Raw genomic sequence first — 13,910 nt, forward strand, 5'->3', positions numbered from 1 at the left:
GTACATGTGACAAAGGATTAATATCCATAATGTACAGGAACTCCTCAAATAGGCAAGGAAGATGCAGCGTAAAAGAAAAACAGGCAGAGGCTCAAACAGGAAATTAACATAAGAAGAAATGAAAATTTTCAATCCACACATAAAAAGATGCTCGACTTCATTCAAGATCAGGAAAATGCAAATTAATGATAGGAGATAAAAGTCTTTGGCCCCTCATGTCCAATCTTAAAATTTAAAACACTTCCAAAAGGTTTTTTTCCCCTAAGTTTTGTACCAAAATTCATCTGGTGGCAGCACCTGATTTAAAGTGACATGGAGCTATTTGTAGTTTTTATTTATTCTACTTAATTGTGAAAATGCATGTTTTTCTACAGAGAGATTAATGTTTTTGATGACAGAGTGCTGTTCTGGGCTTGCTGAGGGCATAACCTAATATATGGCATATGTACTGTATTACCTTTCAAAATCTGAAAAATTCTGAATTATAAAATTTATCTGGTCCCAAGGGTTTCAGATGAGGGCTTAGAGACTTGTATCATCATTTACTCAATATACATAATTGTATGTACAATAATGATGAAGTATATTAAAAATCATTTGTAGAGGGGGAAAAAGACTTCTAAGGTAACATTCCAGTGGTAACTAGGTGGTGAGATCATGGATGACATTCTACATCCCTTGATTCTACAAATTTTATAAAATTAGCATGTACTATTTGTGAAATTGAAAAAAAATAAGTTATAACTATTTTGTAAGGATAGAGATACTATTACAATGTGCTTTTATTAGAGAGGGTGTTGTTAACAATGCCATACCTGTCTGATCATGCAGTGCAGCAGTCCCCTCATCAGCTTCACTACACTCTGCAGAAATAAATGGAAACAAGACTGTTATAAACATCCTAGATACAAGAACACTTACTCAGCAACTGCAGTTGGTACATGACCTTTTGAGAACAAGTAACCTTATCCTGGGTTCCTATTTACATGGCATTTACTTTATAGGTACACAGAAGAGCAGATCGCAGCCAAAAGTGGAACCAAACGCTGCAGCTGGTGACTCCTTCAAGTTAAAAAAAAATATCTAAGCTCCAACAGGTTTCTGTAAAACTAAGTCAACCATCCTCTTAGAGGATATTCTACCTGGAAAAAGAAGGGCAAGTCAGCTCAAAAATCATAAAGCTATGAGGATATTCTAAAATACATCCTATGGCCTAGAATAGCCAAGAGCATCACTTTTATTTTTTCTAAACTAGCCAAGACTTATCTTCAAGAGTCCACAGAAATATTCTTCTGGACATTTCCTCTAGAGGATAAATGAACTTCAATTCAGAATAATTATAAAGGGAATTGTTAGTCCAACTCGACCCCTTTCCCTGAAAAACAACAAAAACAACAACACAAACTTATGTCTCAAGTTATCACTACTTCTCTTACTAGGACTTGGCAATTTCTAAAGTAATTAATTTTCTAAACAAAACACTCCAAAATTCTGATTACCAACTATATGCTTTATTAGTATAATATAGTAACAATAATTAAATTTAATTATAGTATAGTCTAATATAGTATACCTTATACCATATCAGTTATACTATACTAGTTAATATAAGAAGTATATTTAATTATAATATAGTGTAAAATCATATACTGTAATATACTTGTTATACTACGTAACACTAGAAGGGCCCATCAACAGTGGCATGGGTAGGCAATATGTTTTGGAAGAATATAGCGCCAAACAGCTTCTCCATTTCTCTAAGCTTTCTGTTTCACAGTCCAGAAGAAATACAACCAGGTTACTCCAGGGAATGCTTGCTCAGAGGTGGCTTCAGGACATCTCTGAAAACTAATCTACTTGGGAGCGGCATCCTTCTGTTATTTTTTCAAAACATTCAAGTGAGACTACAAGCAGTAGATATGATAAGGACAAGTATCTATTAAATTATGTTCCAATTCTTTATGAAGTCTTTCATTGAGGGGAAAATAAAGTGTTTCCTTGGAAGAGTTCCCTTTCTTAAGTAATTTCTGTCTACAAATGGTCTCTTGCCCTTACAGATCAAGGAAAGAAACAGAGAGCAAGTGAGGGAGAGAAAGAGAGAGAGAGAGAACAAACAGGCAGTGTATGATCTTGTCACCTTTTAAAGCATGCAGCATTTATTATAAAGTAATGAAACTGACTGCAACCCTACAAGAAAATCTCTATCATTACTCTGATCCTAATTAAAAGGACCATCCTTTATTATACTGTTATAGACAGATTTTAACACAGCCTCCTCACTCTGTGGGTAGACTTTATTTAATTCTAGATTATCTTCTACATGTCATCGGTTTCTATTCTATCCTTTCAATTCCCTTTGCCATCCAGCCCTGCTACTACTGTCCATATTTTCTTTAACTTAAACAGCAGACCTGGGGAATGATGGACGCAGTGAAGGATTCCTGATTGCCATCTACTTTTGTCCTCCTGGAATGGCCACTGTCAGACATTTGTGTCCTCAAGTTCCAACTTCCAAGTCAGGATAAAATTAATAGAAAGCATAGAATGAGGGGAAGTCTCTGTACCTGTATTCCCCCAAACTGCCCATTTCCTGATTCAAGTGTACTGGTTGACATTAATTATACATGTTTATTCATACACCAGGGCTCCTAACTATACCAAGTGACACCCTCTTCTAACCCACTTTTTTTTGAGGATATGGATCTATGTGTTTGTGAATTGACTATATGAGGATATATAACTATTTACATACAACCATGGCTATGTAAGTATTAATCTCTGTCTCTCTCTCAAGGTATGTGTACAATCAGATACATATAAGCATCTAAAATATGCAAAGCACCCTACTAGGCTTTGCAAAACATAAAAGACAAGGAAGACAGGACAGATACATTAAAAAAAACTAAAGTATGAACATAGTCTACCTACCAATTCCTGGTTATCCTTTGAAACCCAGCTCCTCTGTAAATCCTTATTTGCCTTGTTCAGGGGAAATTAGACTTTCCAGAACGTTGCACTTATCTCCTATATACATAGTACCTACAGTCTCTGTCCTAATGTATTATAACTATGTTTATATATCTGTCTCCCCCATCAGGCTATGAAATGTTTAAGAAAAAGAGGCAGAGAGCAGTTCAGAAATAGACCTTTAAGTCAAAGCACAAAGCAGATTGTATGTTTAAAAATATATATTCCATGTCCGCAAGTAACTCTCAAATGGCTTACCAAAAAAATCACCTGTGTGCCCACGCACATTTAGAGGGAGGATGCAAATATGACAAAATGTTAACTAGCGATTCTAGATAAAGAGTATATGCAAATATGTTCATTTTACTATTCCTATAACTTTTCTGTAAATTTAAAATTTTTTAAAATACAAAATTAAGAGTTAAATATAGACATTTTGCCCCATGTTATTTTGTATATTTATTACAGAGCCCAGCACATGATACACAAAGTCTGCTCAGTGAAAAACTGAACATGTTGAATGGCATAGACCATAGTAATGTAGAAGTTCCAAGAAAGCAATCCTGAGAAAGAAGTGATCACTGTAAAACTCAGAGGTCCATGAGGACAAGAACCACAGAAAAAGTGGGATTAGTGCCAGGCTTCACAGGCGGAAGACACAGCTCATAAAAAGATCTGGAGGTGGGAATGTCCATGGCGTCCATGGAGGAAAAATTCAAAAAGACTAGATCTGAAGTTATAATACCCAGGTAGTATTCATGCTACCATCAAATTCCAACCTCATCTCCCTGCTTCAATCCCTTCATTTGTAAAACCCCCCACTTACTGGGGAAAGTCATACCTAATTCACAGGGTGTTGTAAGAATAAAATATTAGTAATTATGGGGAAGTATGAAGTACAATAAAAAGTCTTTACACAAATGTCAGGTATTTTTATTAAGGGATTGTTAGAATAACGAGGACACCAACCTGGTTAGAACTAGGGGTAGAATACAGGGTATCAGCATGATATAATACTGAAAAAACAGGCTAGGAACAAACCCTAAAGAGTCTTGCCTATCAATCCCAAACATCTGGATTTTACTTATAGGGAAATGAGAGCCATAGAAAGATTGTTGAGAATGAAAATACGTAATTTAAGTATTGTTCTCACAACAGTGTTAAGTGATCAGGGTTTAGACTAGGGTTGAGGCAGAAGGGAATAGAAAGGAGGGGATGGATTCAAAAAAATTGTAAGAATTAACAAACCTTGGTCTGCACGTATCAAAAGGCAAAAGGGACAAGTCAAAAATTACCCTAAGGCAGCACTTTTCACACTGTTTTATAGAACACTAGTCCAAAAAATTCTGGAAAGGCTGTAAAATCCAATCCCATCTTAGATTCAAAATGCACATCAGTACATCAAAGGCCCTGAGAAATTATTTAAAACAAAAACTCACTGTTTAACATAGCCCCAAATTTAGTTGACTTAGCGTTCCATGGAACACACTGGGAAATGTCTAAGTAATGCTGCCCAGGTGACTGGTTGAGTGAGTATATCAATAAGAAAAAAAGGGATGCGTGGTGAGCTGCTGTTGTTTAGTAGTCTATTTTGTTTGTTTTTAGTAGGGAAGGTGGGGTTTCAGACCTGTCAACTTTGAGAAGCCACAAGATATGCAGGTGCAACTGATCAGAAGACAGAATGAAAATCAGGGTTTGAAATTGAAGTGAGGTCAGAGTTAAAGATGGAGCTTTGGAAGTCATTTTCATAAAGGTTAACAGTTAAAGCTGTGAGAAAAGATGAGCCTACACAAGGAGAACAAAACTGAGGAAGAAGTAGAACTGGAGGCAGCCAAAGAGCTCTATTTGTGTGCCTATTTATTTCTATGGGTATGCACATTCTATTCTCAACCTAAGATAGAACAGTTATCTAAACCCTTGTTCCCTTTTTATCCAGAATTCTCTAACATTATTTCTCAGAAAGAAACCTAGGTGAGAACTGGAAGGAAGGGTAGAGATGACTAATAATCAACGGTTTTGGAAAATCTGCCCAGGAATGGAAAGTTGACAGTAGGTGGGAATTTAATCTATGGATTTACCGTGTTTGATTTCACCTATGTTCATTTATTGTCCACAGATCAGTGATTACCCCTGGCTGCACTTTAGAATCTCCTAGGTAGTTTTTTTTAAAATTGCTGCCCCCAGGGCTCCACTTCCAGAGATTTATCTACACTGTTCTAGGGTGAGGTCCAGTAAGGGTATTTCTTAAAAGCTTTCTAAGCCATTCCAATGTACAGCCAGAGTTTAGAACCATTCATGTAGAGTGGGGACAAAAGCAGCTAGCTCACGGCCTGTTATTGTAACTAGAGCTTATTGGAACATAACCATGCTCATTCATTTATGTATTGTCTCTGGCTGCTTTTGGAAGAGCTGAGTAGTAGGGCAGAGACCACATATGACCTACGACGCCAAAAATATTTACTATCTGGCCTTTACAGAGATGGTATTCTGATCCCTGGTCTGAATTAACTGAGTCAGTTTTGAGAAAAAAAATTAATGAGTCATAATAACAAAATCTGTTTAAATTCATAATGAAAGCTCATAGAAATTTTAGAAATCCCAAATAAATGTTTCTTTTTGAAGATGTTTTCTATTGCCATAATGTTTTTGAGACATTCCAAAGTTACTACTGAGGTGTTATAGAAAATATTTGGGGGTTATGTGAAAAATTATTTACTGCAACGTTAAAATTTCACAATGAACAATTCAATGTTTCCCTAATTTTTCCCCTTTCCTCTATTAAATTCTTTCTTCTTGGGGCACATAAGGAAAAATGTCAATTTTGCAGAATGATTGGTCAACAAAGAGACACAGATTTCTTCTAATAGTATTGAAAACATTGGCCAAATTGTACCAGGTATAAAATCTTGGGTATTGTTTCCACTGATATTAACTTCTAGCAAAACAAAACAAACAAAATACTGAGATCAAAATAGCAAAACATTAGAGTATGGAATAGGATTTGTGAAGGGAGTAGGATTACAGGTGATTTTTTTTTATAACACTCCTCTATATTCTCCAAATTCTTACAATGGTTATGTACATTTGTTCCTGCAAGTCATAACAATATTGATCTGTGCTTCCTGAGCTAGAGAAAAAACTGCAACAAATTTTTTCTGTGGATCTAAGTACCTCTCAATAATGGCTTGAGGGAATAACAAGTACCTGCCGTTGTAGAGGACAACGCAGTAAAACTTCCCTATTGCCAAAGACTGCTTTATGTGCACTCACAGTATGTTGGTGTCCTTGAAAATAACCAAATCTCAATATTCTGATTTATGGATGAAGACTGGAGCTCAGACTGCCAAAGTCGAGGGAGACCGCTTGAGAAAAAGGCTGGTGTGGAGAGAATTTTTCCCACTGATGGAAAAGAATTCACATACACCTTACAACTGACAGCACTGAGTCCCATGTAGCCCAGAATATTATTTTCTTAGTCATTCAAGAGGACGTAGGACCCTGTGTCTAAACAGTTCTACAAAGGATGCTTCTTTACTGAGGAGAGGGCCTTAAAAGTTGGCTTAAAGGTATCTGTGGACTCTAACCTCATTTTGCCCTGGGAGATGGGGGTGGGGCGGGCATGGGGGGAGGACACACAACAGACTGACAGTGGCCATAGATATAAAAAATCAACAAATGAAGTCTTCACTTGTGTCTAATTGGGAAAATCTGCTAATTTGTATCAGTTACCCTCATACAAATACCACCACCTATCATTTTCAAAAACAAAGTGACATGGCAGATACCTGCCTCCAAACATTCTTCTCAATGAGAATAAATATGCTGGAGATCGAAAAATACATTTACTTGGAAAGAGGATTATAAATTTTAGCAAAGATCTGAGGATGGGATTTTCCACTGTAACAGAACAGACTGTGCCCTCTCCCCCTGAATCAGCAAGTTTCAAGTTTCCACTTACGAAAAAAAAAAAAATCAGTACAATACAGGAAAGCTCTTTGAAATGTAATTATAGCAAGGTGAAAAAAGAGGGAGAAACGCAAAATACACTTCTCTTAGCTCCTGTGTATTTCCTTCAATCCCTGCCCCGCCCCAGCTCCTAATCTCTGTATTTTCATTCTGAGTACCTGTTCCAGTTCATAGGCCTTTGCCTTATCCTCATCCCGGTCTGCATTCTTCCGATAGGCCAGGCCCAAACCCCACACAGCCAAGATGCTGTAGACATTATCCCGGACCCAGGCATCTTTCTGATCATAGCTGGCTGGAAGCAAGCCAGTCACTGGGTTCTGTAGGGATAAGAAAAAGGGACAGGCAGGTAACCATAGGGTGTTAATATGAGGAAACAGAATCTATCAAATGGATACTTAAGGACTTTGGTCCTTCTTCTGTTTCCCCACTTGTGAGTTTCAATCTCCTCTTCTAAGTGCAAATAAGTGCTATCCTGAATAAGGGGAAAGAGCTGACTGAAGCCTTACAAGCCTGAAATGTGGGTATTCTTAATAGAAAGGGAGTGTTGTAACTTTCCAGTTGGAGAGAATGAACTACCAACGAAAAATCAGCATTAAGAGTAGAAAAAATAAAACTGACAGTATATATAAGGTACGTCAAATCTTCACAACAGTTTAGTCTTAAAATGTCCCCTACCTCTTTTCTTTGGCGGGAGGGGAAGGAGATGACGCCCAAATCGCGGGCGGGGGACGGTATCAATAAACAAGCTTCAGCGCATCTTTCAGCTCTGCCCCCTGGAACCCAGCTGTGGTTTGGGGGACACACACACACACACACACACACACTCCACTCCTTCACTTACCTGATGACACAGAATAGTCTGATGCACCAGCCTGGCGTAGCCATCTAGCCGGACCCCCGAGTTACTCCGGCTCCTCATCGCGCCGCGTTTCCAGTCCCCTCAGACAAATGGCCCGGGTGCCACAGGGGCTTACAGTCTTCCAAGAAAGGAGGCTCCAACGCAGCTCCACCCTCGCTGTGGGAAGCCCGAGTGCCAGGCCCGGCAGAGCCCTACCACCGCTCAGGCCTGGGGCCGGCTGTCCCGGCCACGGCGGCCTCCGGAGCCACCACACGCCGGCGCGCGCCCGAGCCTCCTGCGGTCTAGTGCACTGCCGAAGTGCCTCCGGCGCCGCTTGTAGCCGTCCTCACGCCCGTCGGGCCTCCGCACGTGGCTCCTGCATCCTCCGCTCAACTCCCAGAGACTGCCGCGGCCCAGAGCCTCCCGCGCGGCCGGCCGGCAGCTTCGGCTCACCGGCTTCGGCTCACCGGCTTCGGCGCCGCCCCAACTTGCGCCAGAGGCGAGCGGGAGGCGGGGCGGGCGCGGCGGGTCCGGCAGCTGCGCATGACACCGAGGAACTCGCCCCGCCCCGCCTTCTACCACCCCGGGGCCGAGAATGTGTCACCGTAGGCAATGTGCTATCTGGGAGTTATTTTCGAAACACCTCAAGTGACTGTTTCAGTTGTCCACACTCACTGTGCACACAGGATGTTGGGGAGGCTGTTTCTTCCGCCGGGATAGTTATAGGAACCTACGGTAACTTCAAATCTGAAAGGAAAGAACGATCGTTTGCGTTAAAGGTCTAAAGAATTGGAATTTCCGGGTCTTTATTGTGTTTTACACTTTTGACTCAAAGCTCAGATTAAACTCACTCTGACCCAAACCAAACAAGAAATAAGTCCCTGAGGTACTTTATTCCTTAGAAAGTGGCGAATCGGCGCCCTTGGAAGGACGGGGCGGTGGTGTGCTTTGAGGAAGCGCGTGCCCCAGGCGGGAAATTGGCTTGGAGCGAGCAGTGCTCAGGATGGACTTGGACGGAGAGGAGCTGGCGGAGATTGTATAACGGCTTTGGAAGGCTCCCTCGTGCGCACGTAGGTCACAAGGCTGAGGCAACAAAGACAGCTGCAAATGAAGGCAAGAAAGGGAAACTAGAAACAGGCCTGTAGCTAACGCTGATCACCGGCCAAAGGATACTCGGTCTGCACCCCGCCGGGTGTCCTAGCCTCAGGGCCTTTGCTCCCTCTGTTTACTGCCCCCACCCCCCACATCTTGATCTCCACTTAGCCAAACCCTGCACGTCTCTCAAGACACGGCTTAAGTACCACCTGCTCTCTGAATCGTGGGGTAAGAGAATTAGACCAATTGACCTTTAAGGTCCAACTCCGAGAGTCTCTGATTATAAGCCTTCCCTAGTCACCTCTCCTAGGCCACAGTGATTTTGCATTTTTGTCTATCTTTTTATTTCTCTAAATTTAGTCTCTCTTCGTAAGCTCCCTCCATTCCAACTCCCACCCTCCCCCCCCCGCCCAAATTAGCATAACGCCAGGCACCTAGGAGGTGACTAGAAAATATTTGGTAACGATGATGAAGAAGGAGGGAGGGAATGCTCAAGAACTCATATCTGGGAATTTCAAGTTCAACAGCCAGCCAGTGATATAGTTAGATACGGTGATATACTTAGAATTCGCAAGCAAATAGTTTCCATTGCATTCGCTGGCTACGCAAATGCTGTGACTGGCAAATGACAAGCCGCTTCAAGGCCCAGGTGCACAGGGGAGAAAAAGTCTTTCCAAGGAAAACTGCTTCCATTTTGGAGGAAAGAGTGCTTGACTGTCCCTGCTCTGGTCCTAACTCCCTCATACCTTCCCCTTGGCCTGTTGCATCAAAAACTCTTTCTCTACCCTTGTCCCCTTGAAGCTACTGCCCTCTCCTTTTCTTCACCTCACCATCATTTTAAAATGTGTTTAAAATATTAAAGTAATATATACTCACTAAAGAAAATTTGGAAGGTGTAGAAAAGTAAAGCGAATCACCCATAATTCCTTCACACAAACAACCACCTATTAATATTTTAGGTTTTTTCTAGTTTTTTAATTTCTTCTGCATAGACCCCCCCCATAAGTTATTTAGAGGTGTGAATAATTAGGAATGTCAAGGGTAGCATGTCATCAAGAAAGGTAACTGGCTGGCTACCAAGAGACCTTGCTGGATGGCATTACCTTGGTACTTTCAACCTCGTTCCAGGCTGAGCCTTTCTGTCCTACAGTCTCAGAAACTTGATCTCCTCAGTGTCACTGAACCGATCAGACTCAGAAGGCTGACTCATGTTGGTTACCTCATGAGAGACTGATGTATGAAAACCAGATACTGGCTGATAATGAGAAAGAGAACTGTGACAGTTTATATTAGCCTGACCACCACATTCCCTCCCTTTAAAATGTATAAGCCTCGCTCCTTACCAAGTGCTGTTTTGTTTTATACAATAACCCTACGAAGTAAATATTATTGTTAACCCCATTTTAGAGATGGAGAAACTAAGGCGCATAAAGATTAAGTAACTAATAAGTCTGTTCTGTCTATGTTGGCTTCACAGACTCTTCCTTTTCTATGCTTCCTTGGTTCATTGACACGTTCTCCCTTTAGATACGTGGGAATTATTCAACCAAATTATACTCAAGTCTTGTCCATTTGGAAGCCATTATGTTTCTTGAAGGTCATTTTTTCATTTAATTCATTGTATATTCATTTCATAGTTTAGCTTTTGAATAAAATTTTATTTCCAAGTTCCTGAGAATATTTTACTGTTGCTCCTTTATATTACCCAGAAGTTTTAATCATACTAATTTTCAAAAATCCAAAAATTTTTTAACTTCCCATTTATAAATATTTTCCCTGGTTTTACATTACATGTTAATGTCTGCATTAATCTTCCCTCTAGTAGATGTTCCATTTTCCTTAGCTATTCTCTATTTATTAATAATAAATCTTTTATTATTGAATTTATTGAAAAAATAGTTCATATACTGTCTCCTTTCCATTATTTCCCATTCACTCCCTTTAAATTAAAAAAATGTTATAGGTAATCTACAAACATATTCTTCATGAAAAAAGTTCAACTATTACAGATAAGGTTAAAGTTCCCTATGTCTATAACCCATAATTACCATCTCCTTTATCTTTCTCCCCAAAGGTAACCATTGTTATAGTATTGGTTTGTATCCTTCCAGATTTTTCCCTATGGATTTGCACATATATATAGCAATGTATATAAACATTATTTTCTGTGTATTCTTTTAATATAAGCAATATGATACTGTACCTACTGTTGTGCAGATTGTCTTATCCATCCCAAATTATGTCATGATGATCTAGTCATGTTATTGTATAAGAATCTACTTCATATACCATGGTTTATGTAGGCATTCCTCTATTGATGAACATTTGGTTGGTTTCCAGGTTAGAACTCTTGAAAACAGTATTTCAATGAACATACATATATGTCTTCTTGTGAGTGCATACAGGTGTTTTGGAAATAGGCATTTAAAACTTTGATATAACTAAAAAGCCATTCAAATTATCTGCACCAACCAGTAGTGTATGAAAGTCTCCATTTTCCCCATCCTTACAAATACACATCATTAAACTTTAATTTTGGGCAATCTGATGGGTGCAAAATGGTATCTTCCTTAAGTTTCATTTATCTGAATAGTAATGTCATTGGGCATTTCATGCTTTTTAAATTTAATTTATGTTATATTATGGAGAAACTAAGAAACCAGCTAAGAAACTAACTAAACTAATAATAAACTTATTTATTTTATCTTATTTCTTCTGGTTAATAACTGTTTATATACTTAGTCATTTATCTCGGGCTGTTTTTCTTACTGATTTATAGGAAGTTTTAAAAATGATATATTCTGTATTTTAACTTAAAAAAGAATTCCGAAAGAGATAATGCACATGTTTCCTCAAAAGTGGTTTGACTATTAAAATTATTTATGGTTTCTTTTTTCACATAGCTTTTATTGTTAATGAAATTATGAGTCTTTTCCTTTTCGTCTTATTTTAGAAGGCCTGTATAGTAGGTTGAATGGTGACCCAACAAAAATATGTTAACCCGGAACTTGTGAACAAGACCTTATTTGGAAAAGGGGTCTTTGCAGACATAATTAAAGATCTGGAGACGAGATCATGCTGGATTTTCCTACTGGGCCATAAATCCAATGCCAAGGATCCTTATAAGAAAAGAAGACACATAGGGAAGAGAAGGCGTTGTGAAGACAGAGGCAGAGATGGAAGTAATGCACTTACAAGCCAAGGAATGTCAAGGATTGCCAGCAGTCACAAGAAGCCAGGAGAGAAGCATGGACCAGATAATCCCTCAGACTCTAGAAGGAACCAATCTTGCTGACACTTTGATATTGGACTTCTGGCTTCTAGACTGTGAGAGAATAAAATTTTGTTATTTTAAACCACCTAGATTGTGGTAATATGTTATGGCAGCACTAAGAAACTAATAAAGCCTTCCTGCCTGCAAGATCATTAACACATTATTGTTCTTTGTAATACTTTTATTGTTTTGCTTTTTATCCACCATAACTCTTTAAAATTTCTTTTTATTGAACTACAGTCAGTTTACAACGTTGTGTCAATTTCTGATGTACAGCATGTTTCAGTCATACATGTACATACATATAGTCTTTTTCATATTCTTTTTCATTATAGGTTCTGCAAGATATTGAATATAGTTTCCTGTGCTATACAGAAGAAACTTGTTGTTTATCTCTCCATAACTCTCTCAATTCCTCTATAATTCATTTTTATAAATGAGTTTAGATAGAAACTTAACAACGTTTTCCTAAATGGTTAGCCAACTGCACTAATACCACTTAATGAGTACCATTTTCCCATTGATTTGAAATGCTACTTTGATGGCACCCGTGGGTCTGTTTCTGGATCACTACTCTGTTCTATTAATTTATTTTTCTACTCTTTCATCAATGTTGCACTTCCTTGGCCATTCTTGAGCTTTACTCTTCCATAAGAACTTTAGAATTATCTGGTCAGGTTCTAAGGAAAATCCTGGTTTTTATTGTGATTGTACTGAATTTATAGACTCATTTGGGGTGAATGGACATGTTGAGAATATTTAGCTTTACTGTCTACAAACAATGTGTATTTATTTATTTGGGCCTTCTTTTATTTCTTTCAGTAAACTTTATAGGTTTCTCCATGAAACACTTGGACTTTTCTGTTAGGTTTATTGTGTGGTAAATTTACAGCTTTTTTTGCTATTAAGAATAAGATATTTCCTCATTATATTTTAATTGGTTATTATTGCATATAGGAAAATGATTTTTGTATGGTAATCTTATATACACTTTCTATGTTAGCTCACTAGATGTACTGGTTTGAAGGTGGTATTTTTGGATTTTCTAAGTGGACAGGCATATCGTTTGCAAACAGTAACACTTGTGTCGTTACCTTTCAAATCTTTATAACTCTTATAGCGGGGATAGTGGTTATCCTTTCTTGTTTCTGATTTTAACTGAGTCTAATGTTTCACTATTAAATATATCTGCAGTAGGTTTCCAGAAGATACCATTTATCACTTTAAAATAATTCCTTTCTCTCTTTGGCTTCCTAGAACTTTATCATTAATATTATTATGAATAAATGTTGAATTTTATTGGCTGCTCTTTCTGCATGTATTGAAAAAAGTCATATAGTTTATTCCTCTACTTGGTTAATGTGTGAATTACACAATAGGTTTCCTTATGGTGAGCCATAATTTTATTCATAAGATGAACCACACTTGGTCATGATAAACTATTCTTTTAATATGCACTAGATTCAATTTACTAATACATTTTTAGGATTTTTGCATCTGTTTTTAAATTATATTGGCCTATAATCTTTTATTTTTATTGTTGATGCTTGCTTGTGAAATGAAATTGGTAGTTTCCCATCTTTTTAAAAATAAAAACAAATTTTTGTGGGGGAAGGTAATTAGACTTACTTATTTACTTTTTAGAGGATGTACTAAGGATTGAACTCAGGACCTTGTGCATGCTAAGCATACCCTCTACCACTTGAGCTATACTCTTTCCCCTTTCCCATCTTTTTCTATTCTCTAAAACTTTACATGAAATGAATGTCA

General features: G+C 38.3%; 1 protein-coding gene across 4 annotated transcripts in view; it reads right to left on the reverse strand.

The window, feature by feature from the left end:
• PHKA1 (phosphorylase kinase regulatory subunit alpha 1) overlaps window positions 1-8,242 on the reverse strand; it is a 98,744-nt gene extending 90,502 nt beyond the window's left edge. For 3 of the 4 annotated variants that reach the window (XM_006194400.3, XM_006194403.3, XM_006194401.3), the window contains exons 1-3: window positions 7,775-7,852; window positions 7,092-7,250; window positions 816-863 (exon numbers count right to left, since the gene is read on the reverse strand). In XM_006194400.3, the coding sequence (XP_006194462.1) occupies window positions 816-863; window positions 7,092-7,250; window positions 7,775-7,852 (285 nt within the window). Of the gene's footprint in view, window positions 1-815; window positions 864-7,091; window positions 7,251-7,774 lie in introns of all 4 variants that reach the window. The other variant, XM_014567424.2, reaches the window with a different exon arrangement.
• Window positions 8,243-13,910: the final 5,668 nt, after the last annotated feature.

This window comes from Camelus ferus, chromosome X (genome assembly GCF_009834535.1).
Source record: "Camelus ferus isolate YT-003-E chromosome X, BCGSAC_Cfer_1.0, whole genome shotgun sequence".
NCBI lineage: Eukaryota > Metazoa > Chordata > Mammalia > Artiodactyla > Camelidae > Camelus > Camelus ferus.